General features: G+C 40.8%; 1 protein-coding gene across 4 annotated transcripts in view; it reads right to left on the reverse strand.

Annotated features, from left to right (window-relative positions):
- Positions 1–27,142, reverse strand: part of HDAC5 (histone deacetylase 5) — a 129,614-nt gene that overhangs the window by 49,902 nt on the left and 52,570 nt on the right. For all 4 annotated transcript variants that reach the window (XM_020793981.3, XM_020793978.3, XM_020793982.3 and 1 more), the window contains 4 exons: positions 13,077–13,342; positions 5,733–5,877; positions 4,390–4,507; positions 1,292–1,422 (listed from right to left, as the gene is read on the reverse strand). In XM_020793981.3, coding sequence (XP_020649640.3) covers positions 1,292–1,422; positions 4,390–4,507; positions 5,733–5,877; positions 13,077–13,342 — 660 coding nt within the window. The remainder of the gene's footprint in view (positions 1–1,291; positions 1,423–4,389; positions 4,508–5,732; positions 5,878–13,076; positions 13,343–27,142) is intronic.

The raw sequence follows: 27,142 nt of genomic DNA on the forward strand, positions 1-27,142 counted from the left end.
AAACAGGTCACTTTGCAACATACACAGCATGCTTCAATTAATTTCCAAAGTATGTTCTTGAATTGACCAACAGTACAACTTGGTGCAATCAGTGTTGATTTTTAATTTTATTTCAAATTTTGCTCAGTGAGCTTCCTGGGTAGTTCTGAGCTAGTCACCATACTTTAGACCAATGGCTCATAACCTTGGATTACCCAGGTGTTCCTGGAATGTAATTCCCAAAAGCTTTCACCATCACCTGTGCTCACCGGGATTTCTGGGAACTGCAGTCCAAGAACACCTGAGTTACCCAGCTTTGGGAACCACTGCTTTACAACAAGGATGGAGAAGCTATGCCTCCCTCCCCCCGGTTGTTGTTGAACTGCAATTCCCAAGAACCCTGGAAAGCATGATCAATGGTGGGGATTATGTTAGTTGTGATTCAGTCTTATTCTGAGGGCTGCAGCTTCTTCACTCTTGCTTCTCAGTCAACAGAGCAAGGTAGTGGATGTGCTTTGCATGTAAAAGTCCCAGGAACAATCCTCAGCAGCTCCCATTAAAAGGTAGCAAGCAACAGAGAAGATATCTCAGAACCTGCTGAGCTGCTGCCAGTCAAAGTAGCCAGCAATGGGCTAGATGGGCAAATAATTCCTAAGGAGCTTTGCTTTCACGCAGCAGCTGGTTGTTGTTTTTTTTCTCACAGTTTGTCTACTGAGAAGCTTTGGCAAGGACCAGATGAGCTGTTACATAATTAGCACCCAAACAGCTGCTTTCTTGCGAGGGAGCTCTGACTGCATTTAAAAATAGATTGTTTGCAAAGCTTCTCTGCACAGCAGGTCTCGCACATCCTAGCTGAACAAGAACTCTATCAAGGAATTCACCCCACAGGTAAATTTGGGTTACCTAATGTCTTTTGAGAACAAGTGCAGTCCTCCAAATATTCTTGGACTGCACTTCTCACCATTGATTATTCTGAATGATGGGAACTGCAGTTCAACAAATGAATAGCTGTACTTTGTTCACCCTGATCTAGAAGAACTGGGGTTTCTGAAAGGGGATTTCACTTCTGACCAGCAGCTGTGCTTTTGCTGGTCATCTCAGTTGTCCATAATACCATATTTATGCCTAATGGTGAAACCACTACCCTCCAGACATCTGTAGCTTTTCAGATTAAAAACACTTACATTCATGTATTTTTCCAGTCACAGAAGGCATAGAAAGACACATTCTATGAAGGACCTTATTTCACCCCAACCCCACCAATGCTAACCCAATTTGTCTGTTTATTCCAGCACTTATAGTATTTGCTTACCAGTTTTCCGAAGCGGAAAATCATCTCTGCTATCGTAAGTGCCGAGTAAAGGTAGTTTGCAAGAGGATGGTGTTCCCGGGCTTCCTGTCTGGGGAGGGGAACTCTGGTCCAATGAGGTATGGTGAGCCCCCCTGTGGAAAGGATGTAACATGACTAGTTAACCAGGATGTAGACTGGTGCTGAGAACGGTGTGCATGGGCACCAATTTCCTTCCACTGGGACCCTTCTGGTGGCTGCAGACAAATGTGCCAGCAAACTTGGTGCTTTAGGATGTTAAGCAGTGCACAGCTTAATACCTTGTTTTAAAAACTGAGCCCTCCCCCTCCCCATGGTCACTAAGAGCAGCAAGTCATGCTATTTTTGTTGTTAAAAGAGGAGTATATTAGAAGAGTGGGGTCCTAAAACAGCTCAGGAGGGCAGGACTTTTTGCCTACCGTGACATAAACCTCATGTGGCCATATCAGTAGCATTTGCAAAAGATTATTTTTACAGCATTGTCCTAGTCCATCATTCTATCCACTACAGCACACCAGGACTTACTCGTACCTGGCACTAAATGAATCTCTGCCGTAAATAATGAGCATACACCAAGTATCATAACTTGTTTCAAATGTAACAAAATGAGAAGGATTAACAATGCTTCTCAAGAGTGTAAAAAAAGTGTCTACCCTTTTATATCTTAGCTATGCAAATCACCACTTGCTGCATCAGTGATGCAATCTTTTTCATTCACACACAAAACAACTACTTCTCCCATATATAAAAACCTACAATTCTACCACTTTTCTATTCAATTTGATGAAGAGTTCTGTGACACCAAAATGCTCATACACTATTACAAGCAATCTAAAATGCCCCAATAAAAGACAGCTCCTCCAACACACAAACAGAATCCTCTATCGCTTTGATAATCCTACCACTGCATCCAAACTTCGTTTATAGCTTGTTTATTGTTATGAAAGAACTAAACACAGGCCAGCATACTGACTTGCTCTCTCGGACAGAAAAATCATCCAGGTTTGTTTTACAGCTAATTCTTTAGCCTGTTGGGGGGAAGCCACAGAGCCAACTCCCTGCTGGACCTACATGTCACAACAAATGAACCTCTGACTTAAGTTCTGCTGTTTCTTTAGCTGGTCCTGACGCAAGCATGCTGTTTGTCTGCAATAAAGCACAGTTCTTGTAGATTCCTGGCTTACCATGACATGCAATTAGGTCTGCTGAAATTAGGGGGATGTACATGAGGCCTGACTAAATTCAGCCCTATTGATTTCAATGAAGCTTGGATCCTACCCTGTCAAAAGTATATGCCTGGGCATTTTTCATGAAAGCTGATTTTTTAACAAAGGGGTTAGTTTCCATCTGATGTAGTAAGAGGCATTTTATGTCTAAGGGTATTTCTTAGACATCAAAGATAACACTTTCCTCTTGCAATTATCCTGTCTCAGCCATGGGATGTTATGGGAGTCCATACATCATCATTTGCTATTTGTATTTCTACTCATTCCTTCCACATTTCTCTGTCACTTCCTCCTTCTTCATTTTACTATGGGGGAAAAAAATCTGAGGAGGGAAAAATGGAAAAGGAACACTTTGCTTTTTGATTGTTAGTACTAAGAGCTCCTTATCTAGAACTAGTGCAATTGTACTTTATCTTGTTCAATCAACTAGATTTCTTTTAATAGGCAGAGGATGTATTCCTGCTAGAGGCCCAATCAGCTCTGAAGTTGCCCTCATTTCTACACCAAGTTAAAGCCAGGCTTTTTCAGCCAAACATTTTACGGCATGTGAGACCATGGCTTTGGTTCTGATCTACCAAGCTGTGTGTTTTATTTCGTTGGAACTTTAGATTATTTTAAAGTGGCTTCATTAACTGTATCCTATGCAGATATTGGGTGTGTTAGCAATGTGTAAATAATTAAACAACAGTCAACAGGGAAGTAAGGTCAGTAGCGTACATGACAGTGGAGTTCTCTCTGTCTTTTAGGCTCCTATAAAGCTAAGAACTAAGGATGCTATTGTTGAATGTGGGTTAAAAGGATTGCAGGACATGACTCTGGAGGTGACAAGTGCTAGATAAGAATATCCCCTGTGAAGCAAAGAAGTGGGGGCAGGGATAATGGCCCATCTGGGATCTGTTCTAAGCTGGCTAAATGGATTATTACTCTAAGCACCAGAGGGCCAGGAAATTCAGTAGGTTATCACGAGGGAGAAGCTGCAGGTGGAAGAAATCCAAAGAGGCCAAACAGGGGTTAGGAGAAGCAGGTAGGAATAAGGTCAGTTTTACCATGTTTATGTTTGGATTAAGTATGGGTGGAGTGAAACAATGTGGCTCCCTACCAGTAGAACCACGACCAAGAATTTTAGATTGATGAAGCAAGGGAGAAGATCAGAGTGAAGAAAGACCACAGTGATGTGTAGATTTTTCTCCCCAAAAAACCACTCTCTGAGAAGTTCAAAGAAGATTTTAATGGATGTTTCCTGGTCTTTTGGATGTATGGTTTAACCTGACATCTGCTGCCAAATATTTGCCTGGTTATTTTGATCAATCCCATGCAATTCATGAAAGGTGGCTTTAGTCCATGAAAGTCTCTTTGATTTAAACTTGCCACTAAACTGTTTGCGAGTTTCACCACAACAAAATAACTTAACTCCCTATTTGCAATTTTTGATCAAAATGTAATGTCTCTTCTTATTTGCAGAACCCTTACATTTTCCTACAACTCTTGCATTTCACCCCCCAAAAAAACCCAAAACAATGTTTAAAAGGTAATGAAATAATAGCTCCACATCTTTTGATAAGCAAACTGTGATCACTTGCGGGATGAAGAACCGACTGTGCAGGTCTTCTGTGCTAACAGTTCCTCCACTGCTGCCTTAAAATCTAAATCCATGGCCACTATGGAGCAGAGTAGGCAACCAGGATGCCTTGTAACTGTTTTGCATTACATACTCCCGTGATTTCAGACCACTGGTCACACCGGTTGGAGCTTATGGGAGTTGTAACCCAAAATATCTGAAAAGACACTGGTTGCCTATCCCTGCCCTGTCCTAAACCAGGCTGGAACATGAACTGCGGAAACAAAGGGAAGACCTACCAGCATTTAGGGTGCTGAGGGAGGGAATGGTTCAAGCCAGCTGCTGTAGCTGGCTCCTTTGACTTGCTGAGAAGGAACTCCTGAAGCTTCAGCTTCACTTCAGTGCTGGCGATGGCACCTGTTGAAGATTCAGGACAATACTAGAAGTCACGAAGGCTCAGTTCAGATTCAACTGTCTTAATTCCATATAAAACTATGGATTATTAGACAGCATGTGGAGGCCATGGATCGAACTGCACTTTTTATTTTTGACTTAATGAAATGTTCTGGTTTCAAAGATTAAAACACAGCATCCCATTTTGGAAGTGAGTGGATACTGCAGTTCAGCAGTCTTCAAACACCCTTATGGCATGGGAGAGAACCAAGGAAGAAACCCATAGACTTGATTTCATTCCAATAAACCATGGTTTACTGCACCAATAGTTATGCCTCAACCAGGCTGAAACAGTAGAAGAAATCCTGCCTTTCAGCTAGGAAATTACTCTCCTAATTCCAAAAGTATCATACTTCTGTACACCGCCTTTCATTCTTCCTCTAAACAGCAGAATATCTGCCACTACAGCAATAATCAGGTTTCTATTGTACCATTTCCCAGTATGCAGTGTTTTGTCAGTGTACTGCATTCTGGAAGATCTGCTTCTCATATACCATTGTCCAAGATGCCATTGGGTTTACAAACTGCTCAATCAAGCCTCAACACCACCAGTTCATGGTTGTGTTGTGGAGGTGTCACTCCATTATGTTACTTGTTTTACTGCACTTATTGATTGATTGATTGACTGATTGATTGATAAAAGTTACATCAGGCAAAGGACCAAGCCAGATGTGATTATTACAAACCAGTTAAAGAGTCATATTGTTAAAAAGAGACCAGAGACAAGTCAACATCCTTGATGCACAACAAGCATTGTACATATAGCACAAGTTTTATTCTGTTCAAACAAACCTACGTGGTTCCTCCTAATTGCAAATTCCTTCAAGGCATCACAAATTTCCGGAAATCCTGAGAATTCCCTTCTAGTGACATACAGTGTATTCATAAAGTTGCTGTTCCAAAGTTTTTTAACATGAGATGCAATGACGGACATCTTTGCACTGAACAGTACATTTAAATATGTGGGGGCTAACCCCAGTATATTAATAAGAATTTAAATTACACTGACTGGGAATATTTTAATTGAATTTAATTTTTCAAAAGATTTTTTTTATATTGCGTCTCAGTATATTTTGTTTTGGGCCTTACCTTTTGAGATAGGAAGATGTTATACTCTAAACCTAATCTAGTTCCATCCACCAAAACCGAATATCAATGTAATAAAAACAATGCAAGAAAAATATATTACTCTCTTTGCTTTTCTCCTTGTTGCGCAAGATAAGTAGCTGCTGCTCCAGACGCTGCTTCTCCAGCTCTTCCTGCCGCTGCTGTTCTCGTTTACGCTGCTGCTCCAGTTCTTGTTGACGCTTTGCTGCCAGCATCTCCTGCTGCTGCTGCAGAGAGAAGATGGGAGGGGGTTGAATTAACACCACAGCAAGGGAGTGTGTGTTCGTGTGTACTTGTATGCAAATCATCCCCCCTCTCTCAGTATTTTACATGAAAACTCTAGGCATATTTTGCCAGTTCCACATGGGCAACTTGTCATATTTAGTTGAAAACTTAAAATGGTGAGACTGGATTCCCTGTCTTCAATAGAGATATAAAATTTCCAAACAATTCCATCCCCCCCAAAAAAAAACATTTCTTCCCCTCCCCATTTTTCCCCAGAACAAATGGAATTTTTCAGAAATTTTACATCTCTAATCTTCAACAGCAAACTCCTTCACTTGAACTGGCCATGAATAGTTTCCACTACAAGCAGAATTTCAGCAGAGGTTTCTTGTGGTTTCCGGTGGCTTTCAGTGATCTGGCCAACTCTTCTGCGAAACATAGCTGGGAAATATTGTAAAACCACACAAGCTCTCTCAGATCTTCCTATAAGTTTCTACATTCCATCCCAATTGTAGTCTGAGATATACAGAACAGTCATGCAATACAGGGTCTTTTTAACAGTGGCACCAGTGTTCTATTTTTTTTCACAGGAAACCCATTTTGCTCGCTTACTCCTTTGGTATTTTAGACACACTCCTCTTGGAAAGGGTGCTTGGGTTTTGTGGCAATTGCTGGCCTTTGGTCTTACTGGCTTTTGGAATTTTTCTTATATTGTACTTGCATACTAGTTTACAGTGGTGCCTCACTAGACAGTTACCCTGCATGACTGTTTTTTCGCTAGACATTGACTTTTGCGATCACTATAGCAATTCTCAAAACAGTGATTCCTATGGGGGAATTTTGCTGGACAATGTTTGGTCCTTTCTTCGCAAACCAATTTTTGCTAAACAATGATTTTGACAGCTTCCTCTACGCTCGCAAAACAGGTGTTTTCGGGACCTAAGCTTCGCAAGACAGCGATTTAATCAGCTGATCGGCGGTTCACAAAGCGGCTTTCCTATGGCCGATCTTCGCTAGACAACGACAATTCCTCCCCATTGGAACACATTAAACAGGTTTCAATGCATTCCAATGGGGAAATGCTTTTCGCTAGACAATGATTTCACTAAACAGCGATTTCAGTGGAACAGATTATCATTGTCTAGCGAGGCACCACTGTATTTCTATTTGTTCTGACATCCTTGTGATAAGGCCAAACTGCAAGAGGCTGGGCTGAAAAATAAAAATGTCAGTAGGTGTGCTAGTGTGGGGAACATTGGGCAGGATGGATACCATGGGTTAGGGTAAAGTGATAAAAGGAATATTTACAGGAACATTTTAGTCATGGAGGAAGATGTATATTATTTATCTCATTAGTTTGTTTCCAGTATGTATATCCTGACTTTCTGCACCTACCAACAATATAAACAAAACCAACAAGCTTCACATTTTGTATGATGTTGTTTTATTTATAGTCTCACTGGATGCCTCAAAGGACAGAATGTCAGGATGTTTACACTGAAAGCAAACTAAATGGAAAAAAAAAGAATTAACTTCCCCCAGTGGGATATTCCTAGAAAAAAAACCTTTACTACTTTGTCCTGACCCATGTTATTCATCCTGTCCAAGTGTTCTCCACACTCAAACACCTACTGACAACTTTATTTTTTACTCCGGCCTTCCCTGACTAAAGCTGTTTTCAGATTACGACTGCCATCTTCCCTGCCAGCATACCCAGTAAGACTGTTTCAAGCTATTGCATATGATTGTCTCCATGCTATACAATCTTATCCCCAACACACATTTCTTTCATTTATGCATTTGTATAGAATCTTTTTGCTGAAGCACATGTTTTCCCCCCAAATTTGAATTGCTCATCATGAAATCTGATGTTGTTGCTGCTGCTATTTTTGTTCAGTCACAGCACGACAACAGACAACTAGAATGAATCAGGTTCTGTATAGTGCACAATTCAAAAGCACTGAAGAAATATGATTGCAGAAGACTGAGACACAGCCTACGTGATAACAGTTACTACATGATGCTTACTAGGTGATAACACTTGCTACTATTTGGACAGTTTTTTTTTTAAAAGTCCCTGGATTGAGACTGTGATAAATGAGTGATAGACTCCACCACTGCACTGTCTTCCTACTGCATTCTCCACTTCCAGCTGTTTTTCCACTGAAATGTTCTGCCACAGGCCTCATTTTATGGAGTAAATACAGTCAGAAGGCTGGGAAAGAGGCAGTTTCTGGTAGGCAAGTGGTGTGAAACAAAAAAAAATATTTTTAAAAGAACCCTCCCTACTTACAGTAGTTCTGTGGGGCTGATCCGTGACATTTTGCTACCTTGGTGACGGACAAGATAAACGTTATTACAAAGGCCATGCACAGAAGCTGTCAGTTGAATCTTCTTTCAGAACTGGTAATGGGATAGTGTCTTTCACCATATTTCAGGCAGCAGGTGAGTTAAAGGGACCCAAAATGCCAGAAATAAGCTCATACATGGAAGAATCACTCTCCCCATTCTACATCATTCTCAGAGATGTGAATGACCTCCCAGAGATTCTCAGTGATGCACTTAAGCAGTGCTTTGAACAGAGACTGCTTCAGACAGTTTGTAGATTTTGTTGGGTTGAATGAATATCTAGTTACCACTTTCAAACTGCTGGAGCAGGAGCATTTCTGTACTCTTAAAATGTGTAATTTCCCTTCTCAATGCAGGAGATTATACAATCTATAGTGAATTAAGACTACATTAATTTATCTCCTTACCTGTAGTTGGAACAGTGGGAAACTAATTTTCCTTTGGTTACTCCTTAAACAATTTATTCTAAGATTTATTTGCTATTTTTATATCATTAAAAAATTAAAAAGTTTCTAAGATGCTTTTCAAACAAAGCAAGAATAGATACAGTATTTAGCCATAATGAAAAATACTTGTCTTTCTTAGATCACACATGGGAGTGGACCCTGTAGAGACGAGAGTAGGATAGGTTCTGTTGCCTATAAAGCTCTGCTGTCTGAAGAAGTTGCTTAAATCTGAAAAATTAGCAGGGCTGACCCTCCAGTTCTGATCCAATCAACCCTCTTCCTCATACAACTATGTTTGGAAAAGCAATCCCACAGGAGTCTAAAAGAGTCTAAAAATAGTTGGGTGGATATAAAACTAAAAGAAGGGAAATCATGATTGAAAAGGTACTGATTTTGATTGCACAACATGTGGATGCAAATACAAATGGACTTCTTGTTTATAAACAAAACACAACACTGAACAAGATGGGATGAGGAGGTGTGAGGCAGCATGGCAGGAACAGAAGCAACTGCAAAACCCTGATCCAGAAATGAGCCCATAGCACACCTGAAAAGAAGTTGGAAAAGTTACTCTTTGGGGTACAAATCTCAGAATCTTCCAGACATCATCTCTTCTGGACTGGAGGATTTTGGAAGCTGTTGTTCAAAAAAGCAAGCTCTGGCCATGAAATCCATAACACTGGGGACAATGTTGTGACACTAAATTCTCTGATGAATATGAAGATGTAAACAGATCATAGGATACAGTATGAGGGGCAGGATTTGTCTGAATGTTTAATACTAAATTGCAGTTCACTTTTATGGGAGTACATGCTGGGCAAGCTGCAGATTCACGTGCTCCACTCACTGCTGCATCTAGTGCAGCTATAACTTTTTTACTTAATAAATCTGTTACAAACTATGGTTTATGATCTTTAGTTTTAAAAAAAGTAAGGATCATAAACCATAGCTTGAAAGTGGCTTGTTCAGACAAACTACAGTGGAATGAACCATGGTTAGTACTGGTTTGGATTTGGCAACAGGTTTTTTAAACATGCATATGTACCACAGAATGGAGAAGAGAAGGGACTAGGCACATTCCCATAGTATCTGACTAGAGTATAGTGTTACATCTGAAGGAGTTCACTGTTTGGAATACAGCTCCCAGAATCACTAAGAACTGGCCATGCTAACTCAGATTTCTGGGAGCTGAAGTCTAAAATCATCCAAAGGATTAAAAGTTGAGAACCTCTGAGTCAGTGCTTTCCGAGTTTGAAAGCTCAGAAACTATTAGCTCAGCTTAATAGTCTGTGTGTATATGCTTAATGAACAGAGTACAAATGATTCATGTTTCTAGTAACCTGTAATCTCAGGACAAAGGTAAAACTTAATATGCAAGAAACACGTACCAAACAAAATATACCAACCAAGCAGTATTTGTTATTGCATTATTCCAACTGTAGTGGAAACAATGAGCAAGGAAACCAGGCTTAGTTGATTAAAGCAGACACGTGATACAATGTCAAAGTTTGCCATGAATGAATATGCCTGACTGCCAAGCAATTTCTTATCTTTTGAATGCTGCAAATCTGAAAGCTCTCAATGAGTTGCATAAATGTTTTTGAGCATACAGAAAACATATCACCAATTAGCAACCTGGCCCATTTGCCATTTTTAGGAGAAGACCTTAAGACTTCCAAATGAAAAGTTATGAAATTATTTTTCAAAACTTTAAGCACAGAGTCTTTCCTCAAGAAATTCTGAATTTTTGTGCCACTATCTGTCACAGCTGTTTATTTAAGCAGATAAAAATATATATTTTCTTTAAGAACCTATCAGTCTCATGTTTCTCTTAGAATGTGTTCACACACTCCTGGTAAGGAGGCATACTTCTCTGCGGCCCATATCTACTCCTCCAAACCTGTTTGTACCATGAATCCACAGGTGATTCAAAATTGTTACCATTAACACTGTAACAGTGAAAGGCATTACCCCTTCCTTCTGAGAAAGCAGAAGTGGCTGTAAATAGAGGTGTGCAACTTGGGGGTGCTCCTAGATTTATCTCTGAGTTTGGAGGCTCCAGTTTCGGCAGCTGAATAATTAAACTAGTGCACCAGCTGCCAATGTTCCTGGAGAGGTCTGATCTGGCCACGGTGACACATGCCTGGCTGGATTACTGTAATGTGCTCAATGTGGGGCTGCCTTTGGAAAGTGCTCAGAAACTTCAGTGGGTCCAAAATACTGCAGCCAGAGTGTTAACTGGAGCTGCTTACAGGGATCTCATTATAAGCAGCTCCACTGGTTGCCAATCCATTTCTGAGCACAATTCAAAGTGCTGGTCTTAACCTACAAAGCCCTAAATGGCTTGGGTCCAAGCTATCTCAAGGACTGTGACGTACACCCCGTGTTCCTGTTGGTTTCCCTCAACCTGGGACCACGTTGGCGATGTTCCTTCTTTCTCTCTCGCTGCCACCAGTGGATTTCTCTTATCCACACAGTAAAGAACTTTCACACTTGCTGCCAATAACAGAATTAATTTTATTAAAGGGTATGAAAGGGTAACTCAGAATCTCAGATGGTCTTTGTTCATTTTCATTAGCTCACAATCACTGAAATATTATATTTTATGTTGCACATTAGATCACTTCTTGTTTACTTATTTTCAATTTAACCAGTGTATATTTATTAGTAATACTTCCCTTTCTCTCTCTCTCTCTCTCTCTCTCTCTCTCTCAGCGAACCTCACTCCTTCTTCTCTCTAACTCTCTGACTTTTTCTAACTGTCCACCCTAACTGATTCCAACTATCCTCCTTTTTTCCCTTCTCTTTCTTGGTTCTGCCCTCCTGTCCTGTCATTGGCTCCCACATCAGGGTTCTAACGTGATGGACCATTTCTATCATTTTTCAGTCTGCCTTATTATCAGGGGAGGCCAGTCTGTCAGTCCCATCACCTTCACAAGTGTGTTTCGTGGGGACATGGGAGAGGGCCTTTTTCATTGCTGCTCCCAGACTCTGGAACTCCCTCTCCATCTTTGCCATCCTTTCACAAACAGACAAAGACTTTTCTTTTCAGGCAGGTTTTCCCACTGGCTGACGGGGGTTGGTTAATGGATTTTTGTGCCTTGTTGCTTTGAATGTATTTTACTGTTTTAGTGTGGTATTTGATTCTTTTAAATATATTCGTATATGTACTGTTTTTAGCAGTTAAAATGTAAGCCACCCCTTCTTAAGAAGGAATGTGGGGTAAAGACAGACAGACAGACAGACACACAGACAGACAGACAGCTCTTCCAGTAACTTCCAAGCAGTTTCCCCAACCCAGAGAGCCTTCCCAGAAGGGAAAGGTAAAACCCACTTACAAATCTGTATATGCATGCATGCTTACACATCTGCACCCTTCTGCTAACACAGAAGGAAGCCAACACCTCTGCTCAGTAACCAAACCTAAATTTATGTACTTGAAATAAAAGTATATTCTCCCCCTATTTACTTCTGCCTCCATTTTCCTCCCCTTTCTCTGTCTGTCTTTTATTCTGAATTTTAAACTGTAAGTTTCCTGGAGCTACCTGTAGGATTCCATCGGTAGCCAGCATGTATAATATTTTCAAAGGAAGCTTTGCACAGCAAAAACTACTAGTAGTCTAGACAGATGGTTATCAGAGCATGGATTGTAGTGATTGTGCTGGGGATGGAAAGAAAGAATTGTGGCTGAATTATCAAACTAAAAAGGACTCCTGGACACAGACACAGCTAGGCATGGCAATTGGCAAGGCCAAATTCCGGAGAAGACATAGTCTGTGTACCTGTTCCTTCAGAGAAGAAGGAGCACATTCAAGTACAGGAAGAACTGGAAATCTTGTGTTGCATGTGCTTATCACCTGGAGCCCTGAAAATCCTCTCATCTCTAAAACAAATTATTGTTGAAATACAGAGAATCACAATTCTCTTTTAAACCTAACATGTAGTCTCCACCTGGATCATTTTCATTTTTAAGTGAAACATAAGTTGCTTTTGAAACCAGAAGTGACTATTTGGCCATTTTAGGTGTCATGCAGGCCATGGGTCAGGCATGGTGGTAGAAGACTGGTGCCTGCACCCTCCAAAGTTGTCCATTCCTATTCTAGGGTGACCAATTTTCAAAACTATCTCATGTGGACTAAGCCTTGGTATATTAATCCTCACTCAGCTTGGAACAATATCCGAACACTTGTTCTAGGAACTGGCTTGCTGAAACAAATAATTCAGTGGTACAGCACATACTGTGCACACATTCTGTCCCAGGTCCTGTCCCAAGCATTCCCAGTTACAAAGGTCTCAGTTGGACTGGGACCTTAGGGAGCTGCTGCTGCTGTTCAGAACACAAGGTGAGATGTACAGATTATGCAACTCAAGAGAAAGAGAGTTCTACAAGTTCACCTCCAAATTACCTTGAGGTGCTTTTGCAACTGGACTTCATGCTGCCGTGTTAGATGCTCGTGCTGTTTCTGAAACTCTGCAAAGAGCAGCTGCTTTTGCAATTGCTGCTGTTGTTTCAGGACCAGTAATTCTTGCTGTAGCTGCTGTTCTCGGACGGTTGGATCTACAGCAGGCACACTGGGCCGGGCATCCATCCGCAAGTCCACTGGGCTGCTGTTGTTGCTGCTATTGCAAGAGCTCTGCATCACCACAGGAAGCACTGGCTTCAAGTCAACAGCTGGGAAAGAGAAAAGAGGGGACATGAGTGCAAAGGCATCATCTCCACAACAGGCATTGAGATCCTGATGTTGCTCTCATTGTTTTTAAGAAAGCAACATTTCTGTTTGCAAGGCAAACCACCAAATATATACAGTTCCAATGGCCCTACCGGCATTTTATATACACAAGCAATTTGGAAAAAAATGTTTCAGTTGTAAACATTCTCTTCAGCCAACAAGGTTGCTCTTATATGACTGCTATTGTCTGGAAGACAACAACGGGGGGGGGGGGGGGGGAGGATTGCAAAGGGTATTGCAGTATGGACCCCTTTCTAGTATATGCTATCTCATTGCTTTTCCACCCCAACCTCGCAGTTATTCAGCATTTTGGGGGCCAAGACCATATTCATTCCTCACAGGACAGTTCGTGCGCTTCCAGCGACCTTATGGGTTTTTCCTTTAATTTTTTTTCTAGCTTAAATCCAATGGTCAGTCCTGGTCAGAACAGAAATGAAACAAAGGATTTACATTAAATGCTGACTTACCATTCAGCAAATGATTTAGTTATTCTAGTTGAGATGTAGGCCTTTGTATTCCCCAAAAGCCTGCTGCTACCTGCCTTTTCTGTACTGATAATGCAGCTTTGGCTTCATAAAGGTTCCACATTCAGAGAAGGTTTACAGATTAATAGTTATGATATAATTACTATCTTTATAATGAAAAAAGAGGGGGAAATGACATTGCATAATGCTCATACTACTGGTGCATATAGCCCAGTACTGTGATTGCCACTGGCTCAGAGAGGTTTTCTGGCTCAGTTAATAGAGGCCCACCAACTAGAGTCTGGTACAAAAATAAGAGGTGGATCAAGCTAACAAAATGGCAGCCCAGGACACAGAGCCAGTATCTATCCTACAAGAGATACACTGGGTTGACCTCCATATTTAAGTACAAATGTTCACCTGTGACTTACTACAGACCAGGGGTAAGTATCCAAAGGTTTTTTAATCCTTCACTTTAAAGTTCGTAACGTTGAGCAGTATGACTGGACTATTATGTTAATGTAAATTTATTTAGACTAGGTTCGCTTTCCTCACCTCTTTTCAAATAATGGCAGCACAAGACCAAAGATTCAAAAATAACTTTTCAATAGCTAATGAAGACACGTTTCTCTACAAAAATAGTGCAATTTTACAATAAATGCCAGTACTTTACAAAACAGAAAGCAGGTCTCAGAAGCCCACATCACCTCTGCATTTGTGTTTTTCATGCAAATAAATCTGGAACTTGAAAAATTTCCCTTAAGCAGATAACAAGCGTGGCAGCTTGTCTGGCTTGGTATGTCAATTTGCTTGCATAGAGTTCTTTACTCGCAGAGTTGTTGCTTGTGTTGTTGTCTTTATTGGGAAGAAATACTACAAAATGTTTATCTCCATTGAAGTCTGAGATGGTGCAGGTCTACTATCAGATCTGGACCCACAACATTTCATCATGTCAGATAGAGCAGTCGTCCCCAACCTTGGGCCTCCAGATGTTCTTGGACTTCAACTCCCAGAAATCCTGGCCAGCAGAGGTGGTGGTGAAGGCTTCTGGGAGTTGTAGTCTGAGAATGTCTGGAGACCCAAGGTTGGGGACCACTGTTATAGTCCTCTAACAATCCAAAACAGAGGAGTGTCCCCTGTGAAGTAAGGAATGCCTCTTCATCCTACTTATTGCCAGGAACAAAATGCAGGAAGAGAGAGAGAAGATAGCTCAAATAATCTTTTTACTAGGAATCTTCTGACTGCTTCTGGTGCCAAAACTAATAGGCTTCTCTAGGCTTAGTATCAATGATGGGTCAGAGCAGAAGCTAGGAAGCCGCGGTACTTTCTCAGCAGACATTTTAACGTCAGATCTTCCGAAACATTTCCATTTTCCATGCCATTTTCACCAGAGAAAAATAGATACAAATTCCTCCACAATACCAGCAGAAAAAAGCTAGGAAACCAGGTATGGCATAGCCCATAACTGAAGCACAATCAATACTGCACTTACAGTGACATTTAAGAGACTGCCCAGCTCAGGCAAGGCCCCAGCGTTTGCTGGCTGCAGGAATCAAATATTTTCTGTGAATGTAAAAACATGCACCATGTAGGACTACAGGAGCACAAGCATCTATGATCAAATCAGAGCTTGTATCTGACATGCAGGGAGTTTTAAAAAAAAATCAGGGCATGCCCAAGCTCTATTTTGGAATCCAATTCCAGTTCCACAATTCATCTCTATTACACTGTGAAGTCGTCAAGAGAAGAGAGTGCTCTCACCTCCTGCAAGATGCCATTCTATTACAACCATCTGGGATAATGAGGAAGAGTTTCCAGAGAAAGGAGAAACTTTCAGGTACCAGAGACCTCTGATTTCAGAAAGAAATACCATCACAGAGTAAAAACTTTAGATATAACATACCACAGACGTAAGAAAGGGCATGCTGAGTCAGACTGAAGGCCTATCTGTTCTAGCATTCTATACCTGCTTTAGTCAAGCACAAGGCTATGGGAAGCTCACAAACAAGAAATGAAAGCAAGAGAATGTACACATTTAGGTTGTGTTCTTCAGCAACTGGTACTGGAGATGATACAGAAGCATCCTGACTAGTAGCCATTGATAGTCCCTTCTGCGCTCCTCAATCATTCATGATCAATGCCACTGCCACCATTCTTCTCTTCCAGGCACCAGATCTGAGTCACTTGCATCCGTTTTGGCATGCTGTGAATGAACGAGGCCTTTGGTGACTCATCATATGCGTACCCTCCGCTTTCACTCTTTGCAGTCTGTTGTAAAAAAGCATGTGCTGTTTTGATAAAGTCACACATGCGCACTTGTGAGTGTGTGTGCCTGCATGGAACTAGTGTTACCACCCACCATCACCACTACAGTACACCCCTGAACCATTTCACCCAAACCCAGAAGGTGATGCCTCAGACAGCTTTGCAGCAAAGAGCACAGCCACAAGAGCTGACAAACCATTTCACTACGCAAATCCCCCCCTCCTTCTGAGGTTCTGTCGTAATTATAAGCGGGAAGAGACAACAAAGACGACAAAGAAGTCAGGAACTAAATATAGAGGAAGCCAAACAACAGCTGTTCAGAGAAAGAAGGGGGAGGAAGAAAGAGTGGCAGTCAACCAAAATGTAAGAAAAGCAGAATGGAGAAAAGCAGTGGAGGAAAAAGGAAATTCGGGAATTAATGACTGCTTGTTCTCAGATTTTGAACATTTATTTAAATTTCTAACCTATTTTGTGAAGCAAAATACAGTGGAGAAGTAAAGAGGAAGAACACTGAGAAGTTTAAAAAAAACACATGCACACAAAAGAGAAAGAGAAGCAAGTCTGTCCTCACTACTGAATGAAAATATTTATTCTGAACAAGCAGAAATTTTAAACCTGAATGTACTTTGATAAGAATCTTTCTCAAGGGCAGCTGTAAAATATTAACACTATAAGTCAGAGAACACTGAAACCTATGGAAAACAATTCTGAAGAATAGCTTTTCTCTTGTAAAAAAAAGCAAATTAAAAATCCTGTATCAATTGCTCATAATTATATCTACTGCGTACTGTGAAAAATTCAACATTAACTCAATCGCCATGGTTATTATCAATTAGATGTCTTGCCAAAATGGAAAACTGGCACCATTTTACACAGAATTGATTACACAAAGCAGACCAAGTTCTGACACCTTTTGAGAAATTCTGACGAGTTTCTATTGTGGAAAGTGTTGGGAGTTAGGAACCCTATTCACTAGTGGATCACATCAATGGTCCATCCTGGAGAACATTCTAACACACACACCCAATAACCATCTAGCTACTTAACAGAAGCCCACAAATAGTCTGTGAAGGCAACAGCTATGTCCCATTCTTGCACCTCAGTTTTATACAAGTGGTTGGAGATGACTCAAGCAAATCTCTCTTATCTATGACAGTGTCCAATGTTTCAGACAAATGACTCACTTTTCCTAAGAGTAAGATTGGTCTTCGCTGTAAAATAATTTGTGAAAGATGGGAAAAGTAAGAGTCTTCTTCCCCACCAAAACTCTTCTGTCCATCTCCAAAATTGTATGTTTTCAGTGAAGAGAGCACAGCACAAAACAAAACAGCAGAATGCTTCTGGACATGCATTCTCTTCTTGGCTATTATTTTTTTGGATTTCAGAGGTTTAGAGTAACTAGTTATAAATACTGTAATTTAACAAAAATTCCTTTGCATCAAAGTTATAAGAACTCATGGTGTAACCCTAACTTTGTAGTTACTTTTAAAATTACATGGTTTGCATGGACTAAATGGTGCAGCAAGAATATCCTGGGGATCAACTACTGGCTCCATTTGTGCCTTGGGCTCTGCAGAAGGTGCTGAAACCGTGAGAAGATGAATAGAAGGAGAGTCAGGAGGTTGTGGCATTCAGCTGTTAATGTTTTGAAATAACCAATAGGAACGTGTTCAGCTACTTTTTGAGAACTGGCATAATAAAGATTTTTAACACTGTTAACAACAATGGCAGCTATAACTGTATCTAACTACTTTTAAAGTAACTTGCCAAGCCTGGTCTTTCAAGACTAAACTAGAGCTTGGAGTTTCCATCTGGTCATGTTTCCACTCCTGATGCATATGGCTGGCTTGATTATATTAATCAGTTTTTGATATTTTTCTAAGCACTCGGTGATAGTGATCCTGGCCAGGTCTCTGCGGCTGGCACGAGGTGGTTAGAAGAACATGACCTTATTTGTGTCAGACATCCAGTTTCCTTCACAATCAAGAGATGGACCTGAAAGTCATTTTATTTATGGTCCCCTAAAGTTAGTCTCTATCTTGCTCTGGAAGAAGAAACTGAGCAAGAAAATCAAGGCCTGAATAGATCCAGAATGCAAGGCAAGAAGAACACATTTGGTAAGATTTCATGTGGCTTGAAGGAAAACAGACAAAGCCAACAAAATTATTATTATTTAAATGAAGAGGAAAAGAAATAGAAAAAAAGAACTGAGAGACCAATGCCCTTATGTTCAGGAACTTTCGCAACCCCCCACTGATCTGCCCTCTATCAGCTTGCTGTAGTAACAATATTGACACTGTGACATCCAGAGTGAGCCCGTGCGTAAGACACTCAAATGACCTAGTTTGGTTAAGATAAATTGACAAAAATCAATTGTTTTTATCTTCTTATCCTGGCTCTGCTATGGTAATAACAAACCCCAGCTTGTCATGTTAGTGATGTAATAGTCACTTTTAAACGACCTCCCTCTCCCATTTCTGTAAAATCAAGCCAAATATTTGAAAAAACGAGCCAGGGAGGTGGGGCTTACTTCACAAGTGTTTCACTAACATGCTTAATCTAATTTCTGTGGCATCCCAAATTGCTCAAGCTCTATAATTTTCATGGATGGGAGATTCCCTAATTACCTTAGAGCCCAGGGAATGGGAAATTAAACAGCCTCTTTCCTTAACTTTTTGGTTCCACTTTGTACAATATGGGAAGAAAGATGTAATAGAAGACTTGTACTGTAACTTCATATGGCCAACTACTGTCAAACAACCTTCAAGCATCAACAAAACAAACATGTAATCCAGACATTAACTGGCTCCTGAACTTACCTATTTATAACAACTTGGAAAAGGCCACAGAATAAAAGAGCATACTTTTTCAAATACTTTAATGTCTGAATGAAGTTAAATGTATTTGAGCCAAGCCTCTATTTAAAAGAGGGACGTGGTGGAGCTGCGGGCTAAACCGCAGAAGCCTGTGCTGCAGGATCAGAAGACCCAGCAGTCGTAAGATCGAATCCACGTGACGGAGTGAGCGCCCGTCGCTTTGTCCCAGCTCCCGCCAACCTAGCGGTTCGAAAGCATGCAAATGCAAGCAGATAAATAGGGACCACCTCAGTGGGAAGGTAACAGCGTTCCGTGTTTAAGTCGCACTGGCCATGTGACCACGGAAGATTGTCTTAGGACAAAACTCTGGCTCTATGGCTTGGAAACGGGGATGAGCACCGCCCCCTAGAGTCGAACACTGGACAAAAATTGACAAGGGGAACCTTTACCTTTACCTCTATTTAAAAATAAACAACTCTGAATGTATCCAGTAATAATAAAGAAGCAAAATGCCAATGAACATGTGCAAAATATCTCGGTTTCGCTAACAACTAAAGAGTGAATGCATAAGGTCACATATACCCATTGAAGTGGTGGTGGTGGGCCTCTGGTCTAGATGTGTGAAAGAGTACTCATTCACCTTTATTCAAACCCAAATTCAGGTAAGCATTGGTTCCTGGAGAGACTAGCATTCTGTATCTGCTCAGGTTGCTTCAAACTCAAGTCTTAACATTTGGGTCTCTCCCTTTACATCACAACATCTGTTGCAGGCTTTGAGTCCACTTACTTTCCTGGTAAAATCACCCTCACAGTGGACTGAGAAAGGCCTGACTTTGAAGAGGCTCCATGGAGATTTTTTTTTTTTTTGAAATCTTGGGATAAGCAAAAGAGAAGGAAAGAAAAGTGGCATATGCATTATATCTCATTCTTCTTCCCTCCCCTCCTCTGTTAGCCCTGCCTGCTCCAGCACTGCAGCAGGTGTCTGAATGAACCCTCTGCAGTTGTGAGTAACCGCCTCACAGACGCAGTGTCATTTGTATGCGAGTGGGGGCCCTGCACAGCTGAATGAACAACCTGTTCTTAATCCAAACAGGAAGTGGAGGCGGCGTGGGATGGGGAAGGATGATTCAGGGAATGGATAGAAGAAAAGGATGCTCTGAATACTAATGCAGCTTTTCCCCACTCCCGTCCCCCCCCCCATTGTAGCATTTGCTACTGTGATGCAGACAGGCTGGCAGGCAAGCAGGCAAGACGGATGCCTGCAGTCTTTGACTAAAACTGAATGTGGCACCCACAGTCTCAGCAAGGAATTAGCAGGAATCCTACGGCCATTGTGTTCTCACTCTTTCTCCTTCTGACATCTGTGTGTTCTTGTCCCTTTGTCCAAAGCAACTGGAGTTACATTGGAAGGGAAGGGGTTGAGGTCCCCAAGACGACCTCCTCATTCATCTACCTGCTTGGGCTGGTCCTGCTCAGCTTCAGACATAAAATTACAACACATTCCTTCTTTGTACAAATCTCCATGTCTGTTTAGCTCTCACACACACTCCATGAATCTATGAATCTCAGACCACAAGCAAAGGAGTAAACAAAACATATCAGAGAAGAAATGACACAAACTTGGAAGAGAAGGGAATAAAATAAAGTATGGAAAATGCCTCTGATAATGTACAGAAAGCCTTTCTCTTACTACTAAATAAGAACAGATGAGACGGTCTTCAATGAGAGCCTTTACAGGCAGTCAGGTACAGAAGGAAGGAAAAAGTCCTTTAGATACCCCCTGGTGCTACAAAGCAGACCTGGGATGGCATCTGAAATAAGAAACAGAAATTCTTTTAATAAATATAATATTCAGTGAGCTCACCATATTATTCTGTCTCAGCATGTATAACAAAAACAAAACATTACCTGTGAGACTTTTAAGATTGATTTATTTCAGTGTGAGTTTGAGATATATCCGTATAATCAAATAGTCAAAACGGAGGCCATGACATGTATCCCATCAGATGTAGACAAATACATTATTCAGAACTTTTATTTATTGTTGTGGTTTACAAAACTAGACATACATTATGGTCTGTATGGGTGATCACCTGATACAAGTGCCTTGTTTAAGTTTGTTGGATGACACTTTTTTTTCTCTCTGTTTATATGTCCAAATGACCCTGTATTTTTATTTGAGCACTGTATTTGCCATGTGTAATGCCATGTTTAGATTTATGCTGTTTACATTGCAACTTTGCATTGTGCCGACCTATTGTTATAAACAATGAACCTGACATGTACCTCACAATAGAGTTTAGTGAAATGCAAACAACATTACACAGGGAGAAATCACTGAGCTCTATGAGTTCCATTAAATTATTCTGAAACTGCTCAAGTTTCATATAACACAGAATAGCAGGCTGTTCTATGTATCATTGCCCCCCCCGTCATCATATCTCATCCATGGTTTTGCTTCAAATGTCAATGTTTAACTCTGAACACTACCATATTTTACAAAATTTAAAATTGTGTAAACACGTTTCAAAACATTGTTTTGAGCAAAACATTATTTTTAAATTGTGTTTTTCAGTCCTTTCCCTTCCCCTGCCTCTTATCCTGGGAATTATGTTTAAAGCATGCTGCTTATATACCACCCCATAGCACTTAAAGCACTCTCTGGGCGGTTTACAAATTAATTATGCAAGCTACACATTCCCCCCCACCCCCGCAAGCTGGGTACTCATTTTACCAACCTCAGAAGGATAGAAGGCTGAGTCAACCATGAGCCGGCTACCTGGGATTGAACCCCCAGGTCGTGAGCAAAGTTTTGGCTGCGGTACAGCAGTTTAACCACTGCGACATGAGGCTCTTCACTTTATGCTTTATGGTTTTATATTTATTTCTTTTTAACTGTATGGCATTATAACAGAATAGCCATATTTGAAGATGGCAAGTTTCTTCCTCCCTCTTTTCTCAGAATCAACCTTTGGTGACAAGCTAGACTGAGATACAGTGAGGTCAGGTCACCAAGTGAGTTCCAAGGCTGAATGCAGATTTATGTAATAACAATCTTAGAACTGCAGAGCTGGAAGGGGCTCTATGGACCACTGAGTCCAGCCCTTGTCAAGGAGGCACACTGAGAAATCTTAGTTTAGTTTACAAACTCTGAGAAATCAAACCTCTTGCGCCGCAGCCAGATACCTAAATACCTTGAGCTATCCAGAAAAGCTAGGTTTTCTCATTCCTACTCCAACCTTCTAAGCACTGTGCCACAAAGAAGGTTGCCAATTGATTTGGGGGACCTGATTTTTAAAAAGAAGAATAAAATAAAATATAAAAATAAATGAACAGGACCTTACTAGTACATTCTGAAAATGGGGCATTTTGAAATATATAAGAACCAAACTCTGCACATGGCTTACTTCAAAATAAAATGCAGGACCCCAGCACAGGAAAGCAAAATCATATACAGGATAGAGACTTAAGCTATGGGAGTTCTTCCAGTTTGTCACACATCTGAACCCAGGATGAATTTATGAGATGAAATTACTAGCGGTATTTATGAATAAGCATCTTATCTGCAACATTTTTACAGTATAAGGGCTCCCATTCAACATAGTCTACAGACAAAGTAAAACATTCTGTTTATTGTGAGAGAGGGACTCAAACCAGGATATTTTAATGGATTTTATCCAATTATAAATACTGTACTCTTTCTCTATCTCTTCACTGATTTCCCTCCCAAAAAGTACAACTCCACTCACTGCCCCTATTCACTTTCACACAAATCCTTCCCTCCAACTGTAGTCTCTCACCAAATCTAGTGAGACTCCTATTGCCATGACTGGTTTCTTCCATTGGACTTTTTTTAAAAAAAAACACACACATAACTTTGAGGTTGTAAAACTATCAGTTTCCTTTGTTGACTGGGCTTTCCTGTTTTACTCTGTTGGCACTTTTATTATATTTGAACTAGTTTTCGGTGTATTACACAGTTTTGGGTGAGTCTCTTTGGGGGCTCCTTTTAAGGACAAAAAAAGTAATATATATTATTCTAAATATCTGTAAGCTTCTTCCGAGAACCTTTTTGCCAGAGTAGCCAAAAGAAGCATCTTTGAAAATTCCAGAGATAAGTGAAAAGTAACAGAATGTAATAAGTGAAGTACTAGAACAGAAATCTCAGAAAAGCACCCTCAATACCCAGGATTCCTAGGAATAATAACAACTAAGGAAACAGTGCTCTCAGTTCATAGATCAGCAGCCCTCTGCCCCCTCACCTATTTGCATGTTTGGACAGTTGTGACATCAGCAGCCAAACAGACACAACACTCTTCCTGTGGTTTCTTTCCTTTGTCACAGCTGCAGCTTTTAAAGAATGAAGATTCCAAAATAGAGTGGGGGGAGGAGACAGATGTTACACTTCTGCCAGAAGGCATGGGATGACTTGGAGAAGGAAGTGGGACCCCTTCCCAGAAAGTTGAAGTGGCACAAGACCAGAACCCCAAGACAAAGTGCTGAGTTGTGGGGGAAGGATTCCTTGAGAGAGAGCTTCTTCAGGAGTACTGTACAGCTCTCCCTGTAAGAAGGCATTTCCTTCCAGTGAGACCCAGATGCCAAGCCCTGCAGGTTGGTTCTTCCCTCTTGCTTCCCAAACACCTGCACAGCTGAGTGCCAGGTGGGGCTCCAGCAGCCCAGTTATAAAAAAAAAAAAAACCCTTCAGCTGGTATTGCAAACCAGTGGAGACAATACCAGTACTGTTTGCTAATTGACCCCCCCTTCTTCTGATTCCTAAATGCTGCTATACTGCCAGATGACCCCTCTGCATCCTTCCTATGGATTGCAGGAGATAGTGATGTGGCTTTGACTTTGGATAGATATTGGACTGTAGCTTCAGATATCCCTGGGTTATCTGCTTCGGTGAGCCATTCTGTGCCTTCCCTTGCGCCTTGCGTTTGTCCTGTTTTGGGGATTCCCTGGTCAGGAGTCAGGACTCTCTTGTCCAATGTACAAAAGCCACTTGGTTCTGCCTTCATGGCACTATCAGACTATTGTTCAAAGGAAGAATATATTACAAGTTTAATACATTATGCAATGGAAGACATTAAAGTAAAATTTCCTCTTCACTCGTGGACTGAAATTCTTTTACCACTGCATAATTGTATTGCTCCTTTCTCTAAGGTCTCCAGTTATGTCTCTCCTCTGCTATGCTAATCTTCCTGAAACCAGTGCTCTTCTGATATGCTGGAGAACAACACCCATCATTTCCAACCAGCATCTGCCAACTGAAGATGATGGAGACTTTAGTTAAATACATCTGAAGTATACTTGGCCGTAGAAAGCAGCTTTTCGCCCAATTTTCCTTATTCTTTCTTGTTCTGCCCCATTTTTTATCCCCTTTTCTTAAAATGGAACACAACCTGTGCCATTTCCATGATTCTAAGTGCTAAACTCAAGATTTCACAGTGCAGATTTGCATCCTTCCTTCAACCACCACCATCCACTAACTGCAACAGCAGGGAGAAAACAGATTCCATGCTAGCAATCCCACACTGGTATGGAAGACAATCCTGTTTAGTTCTATTTTCAGAAGTTTTATAACCCATCACAAAATTCCTCAGCAGGCAGTCTTTGCCAAATTCTAGTTTAGCTGTTGAGGTTTATGGTTGTCGTCACCACAGACACTAGACGTATTTATAGCTCCTACGGGCTTTGCTCCAAACTTGTCTCAGCAGGTCCTCCCCAGTGCTACTTCAGTCCAAAGTGCTTCTCTCCACTTATTCAAGCTCAACAGAAATGAAGACACAGGCCTCTATGTGCGTGATTTGAATTTTCATCTAAAAATATGCACAAGCTACCTCTGGCTTTCAAACATACCTTCAAATCCCAGAATTCCCCAACCAGTATTTCAATGGAGTTGGATGAAAGTGGTGCCTATAGAGTAGACCAAATCCAACAGGCATTCCCATACCTACAGTCCCATACCTATTGATTCAAAGGGCTTTACAAAAGTGTTGACTCATTCTTCAGTAGTTGATTCAATTGATATACAATGCTTGTATACCCAATGTGGCGCAGTAGATAGAGTGACAGACTAGAACTCAGAAGGCCTGGATCCAAATCCCTGCTCAACCATGAAACCTCACTAGAGATGTGGAAAGGTTAAAGCCACTCCTTAAATATATTACTTACCTTGAAAGCCTTGGTAGGGTTGCTATAAGTCAGTTCCGATAATGCTGTTTGGGACTATCGATTGGTTTTAAACCTGAATGCTTTATGATTCCAAACTTTTCAATCCAGCAATGAGTCCCCACTACAGATTATCTACTGGATCAATGAGATTTTCATACATGTTGGCAGAACACATTCCATTCATTCAGTGGGTTTACACTAGCTGGGACTAATAAGTGAAATTAGCCAATGTCTTACAAACAATGGCAGAAGGCTGGCATAGAAGTCTATAAAGGCAATCAGAACAATGAGGTCAGAAAGGATAGAGTTAGCAAAACGGCAAACTACACATTACACTGCATTCATATGAAAGGAAATCGACTCTGCAAATCTCCCTAAATACTGGACAACTGAGGAGAAACAGGAAGGAAACTGAGGGCTTTGCCCTCCCCCTGCTAGTCACTTTTGCCCCTGAAACTTGCACTAACCTGTGCATGCTGATTTTACTTGTAGGAGAATGTCAACAAAAGAGGTCAACGTAAGTCTACAACTCTGCAAAGAAGAGATTTTAAAGGAAACAGGCTAGAAGCGGAACAACTAATAATTCCCTTCTTTTCTTCCCATCTTTCTTCCAGTGGAAAGCACATTTACGCAGCACTTTGCAAAGGAGACAGGAACATCAGAGACGTTGGGACAAGTGGGTGCAGCGCAATATGCAGTTTACCCTACAGAATAAAGCTGTGAAGACAAGGAAATGGTGATAGCAGAGATTCCCTCTCTCAAACGCTTTCCCTCTGAGAGAAATCAGCAGACTTGCAGGTCCCTTTGGAGAGAGATGTGCGTAGGTAGGAAGCCTCCACAAGCCAGCTCCTGTGGTTTTAATTGATAGCAAAGGGAAAAGCCAGGCTCACATTACCAGCATTTAATTTGCATCAGCAAAGTGAGTAAAGATTCTTCACCTCCCAACTTTGCTTATTATGCAACACTGAACTATATTTTCCCTCTATAAATGCCTGTGCAAACAATGTGCGTTCCCAGAACCAAATCCTCACCTAATCACAGTAACTACAGGGCTGGGGGCACTTAAAAGGGAGAAACGATGAAGGAAGGTGCTTACATTCTTTCTGCATTTGCTGACTCTTCTTTGAAACTGTCACCTTCTAAAATCTTTAGATTTTTTTCCCAATGGGAAAGGCAGATTACAAAAAGGGAAAGGAAATTTGTGGGAAACAATCAACAGCCCATTACCCCTACAACTCCCCATCTCAAATAGTCTTACCTGGCAAAAATATGCCTTTCTTACACATGCAGTTATGATCTAGCTTGGAAATAATTTGTTAGTTAACTGGAGTTCCTTACTGAGCTATGGCTCTGCCTGGAGTTTTCAATACTTAGGGTGCAAAACTCTAATTTGTATTTTCCCTTAAGTACAGAGTGCAAACCGCCTTAAACATAATGATAACAATTGTTGGCAATTGTGCAATATAGGGTACAAATAGAAATACATATTTTACAACTCAGATTAATAACTCTGAGCAAAGGGGAAACTGTGGCAGAAAAGTGGTAAACAGTATAGATTTAAACAACAAGCTAGCTGGGGGGATTTGAGCTGTATTCCAAAAAGGTAACTTTTCCAAGTCCTATAAGATACAAGACCTGAAAAACACACATGTAGATGGAGAAACTTTTAAAACATTTGCTGGTCAAAGCAATTGTACATATCCACATCCTTGACTTATTAGTTGATGATCTGGTTAGAGGTTAGAGGAAAAAAGAATTTGCTATTTATATACCAATAATATTATTTATCTACCCCTGAATAAATTTACAATCAATCAACAAGTAACCATATTTTGAGAAGTGTGCTTTATGAGCTGTGGTGATGCGCAGGCAGGCATGTCGACAGACAAATATATTGCACTGAGCAGGCCCAAGAGCATAGCAAGGGCTAAACAGAACAACAAAGAACAGCTTGGATTCTTAAAAGAAGTGACCAAATGACTTGAAACTATTTTACCACTAATTTTATTGTATTAATAAAAT

The sequence above is a fragment of the Pogona vitticeps genome, chromosome 6 (genome assembly GCF_051106095.1).
Source record: "Pogona vitticeps strain Pit_001003342236 chromosome 6, PviZW2.1, whole genome shotgun sequence".
In the NCBI taxonomy this organism is placed as follows: Eukaryota; Metazoa; Chordata; class Lepidosauria; order Squamata; family Agamidae; genus Pogona; species Pogona vitticeps.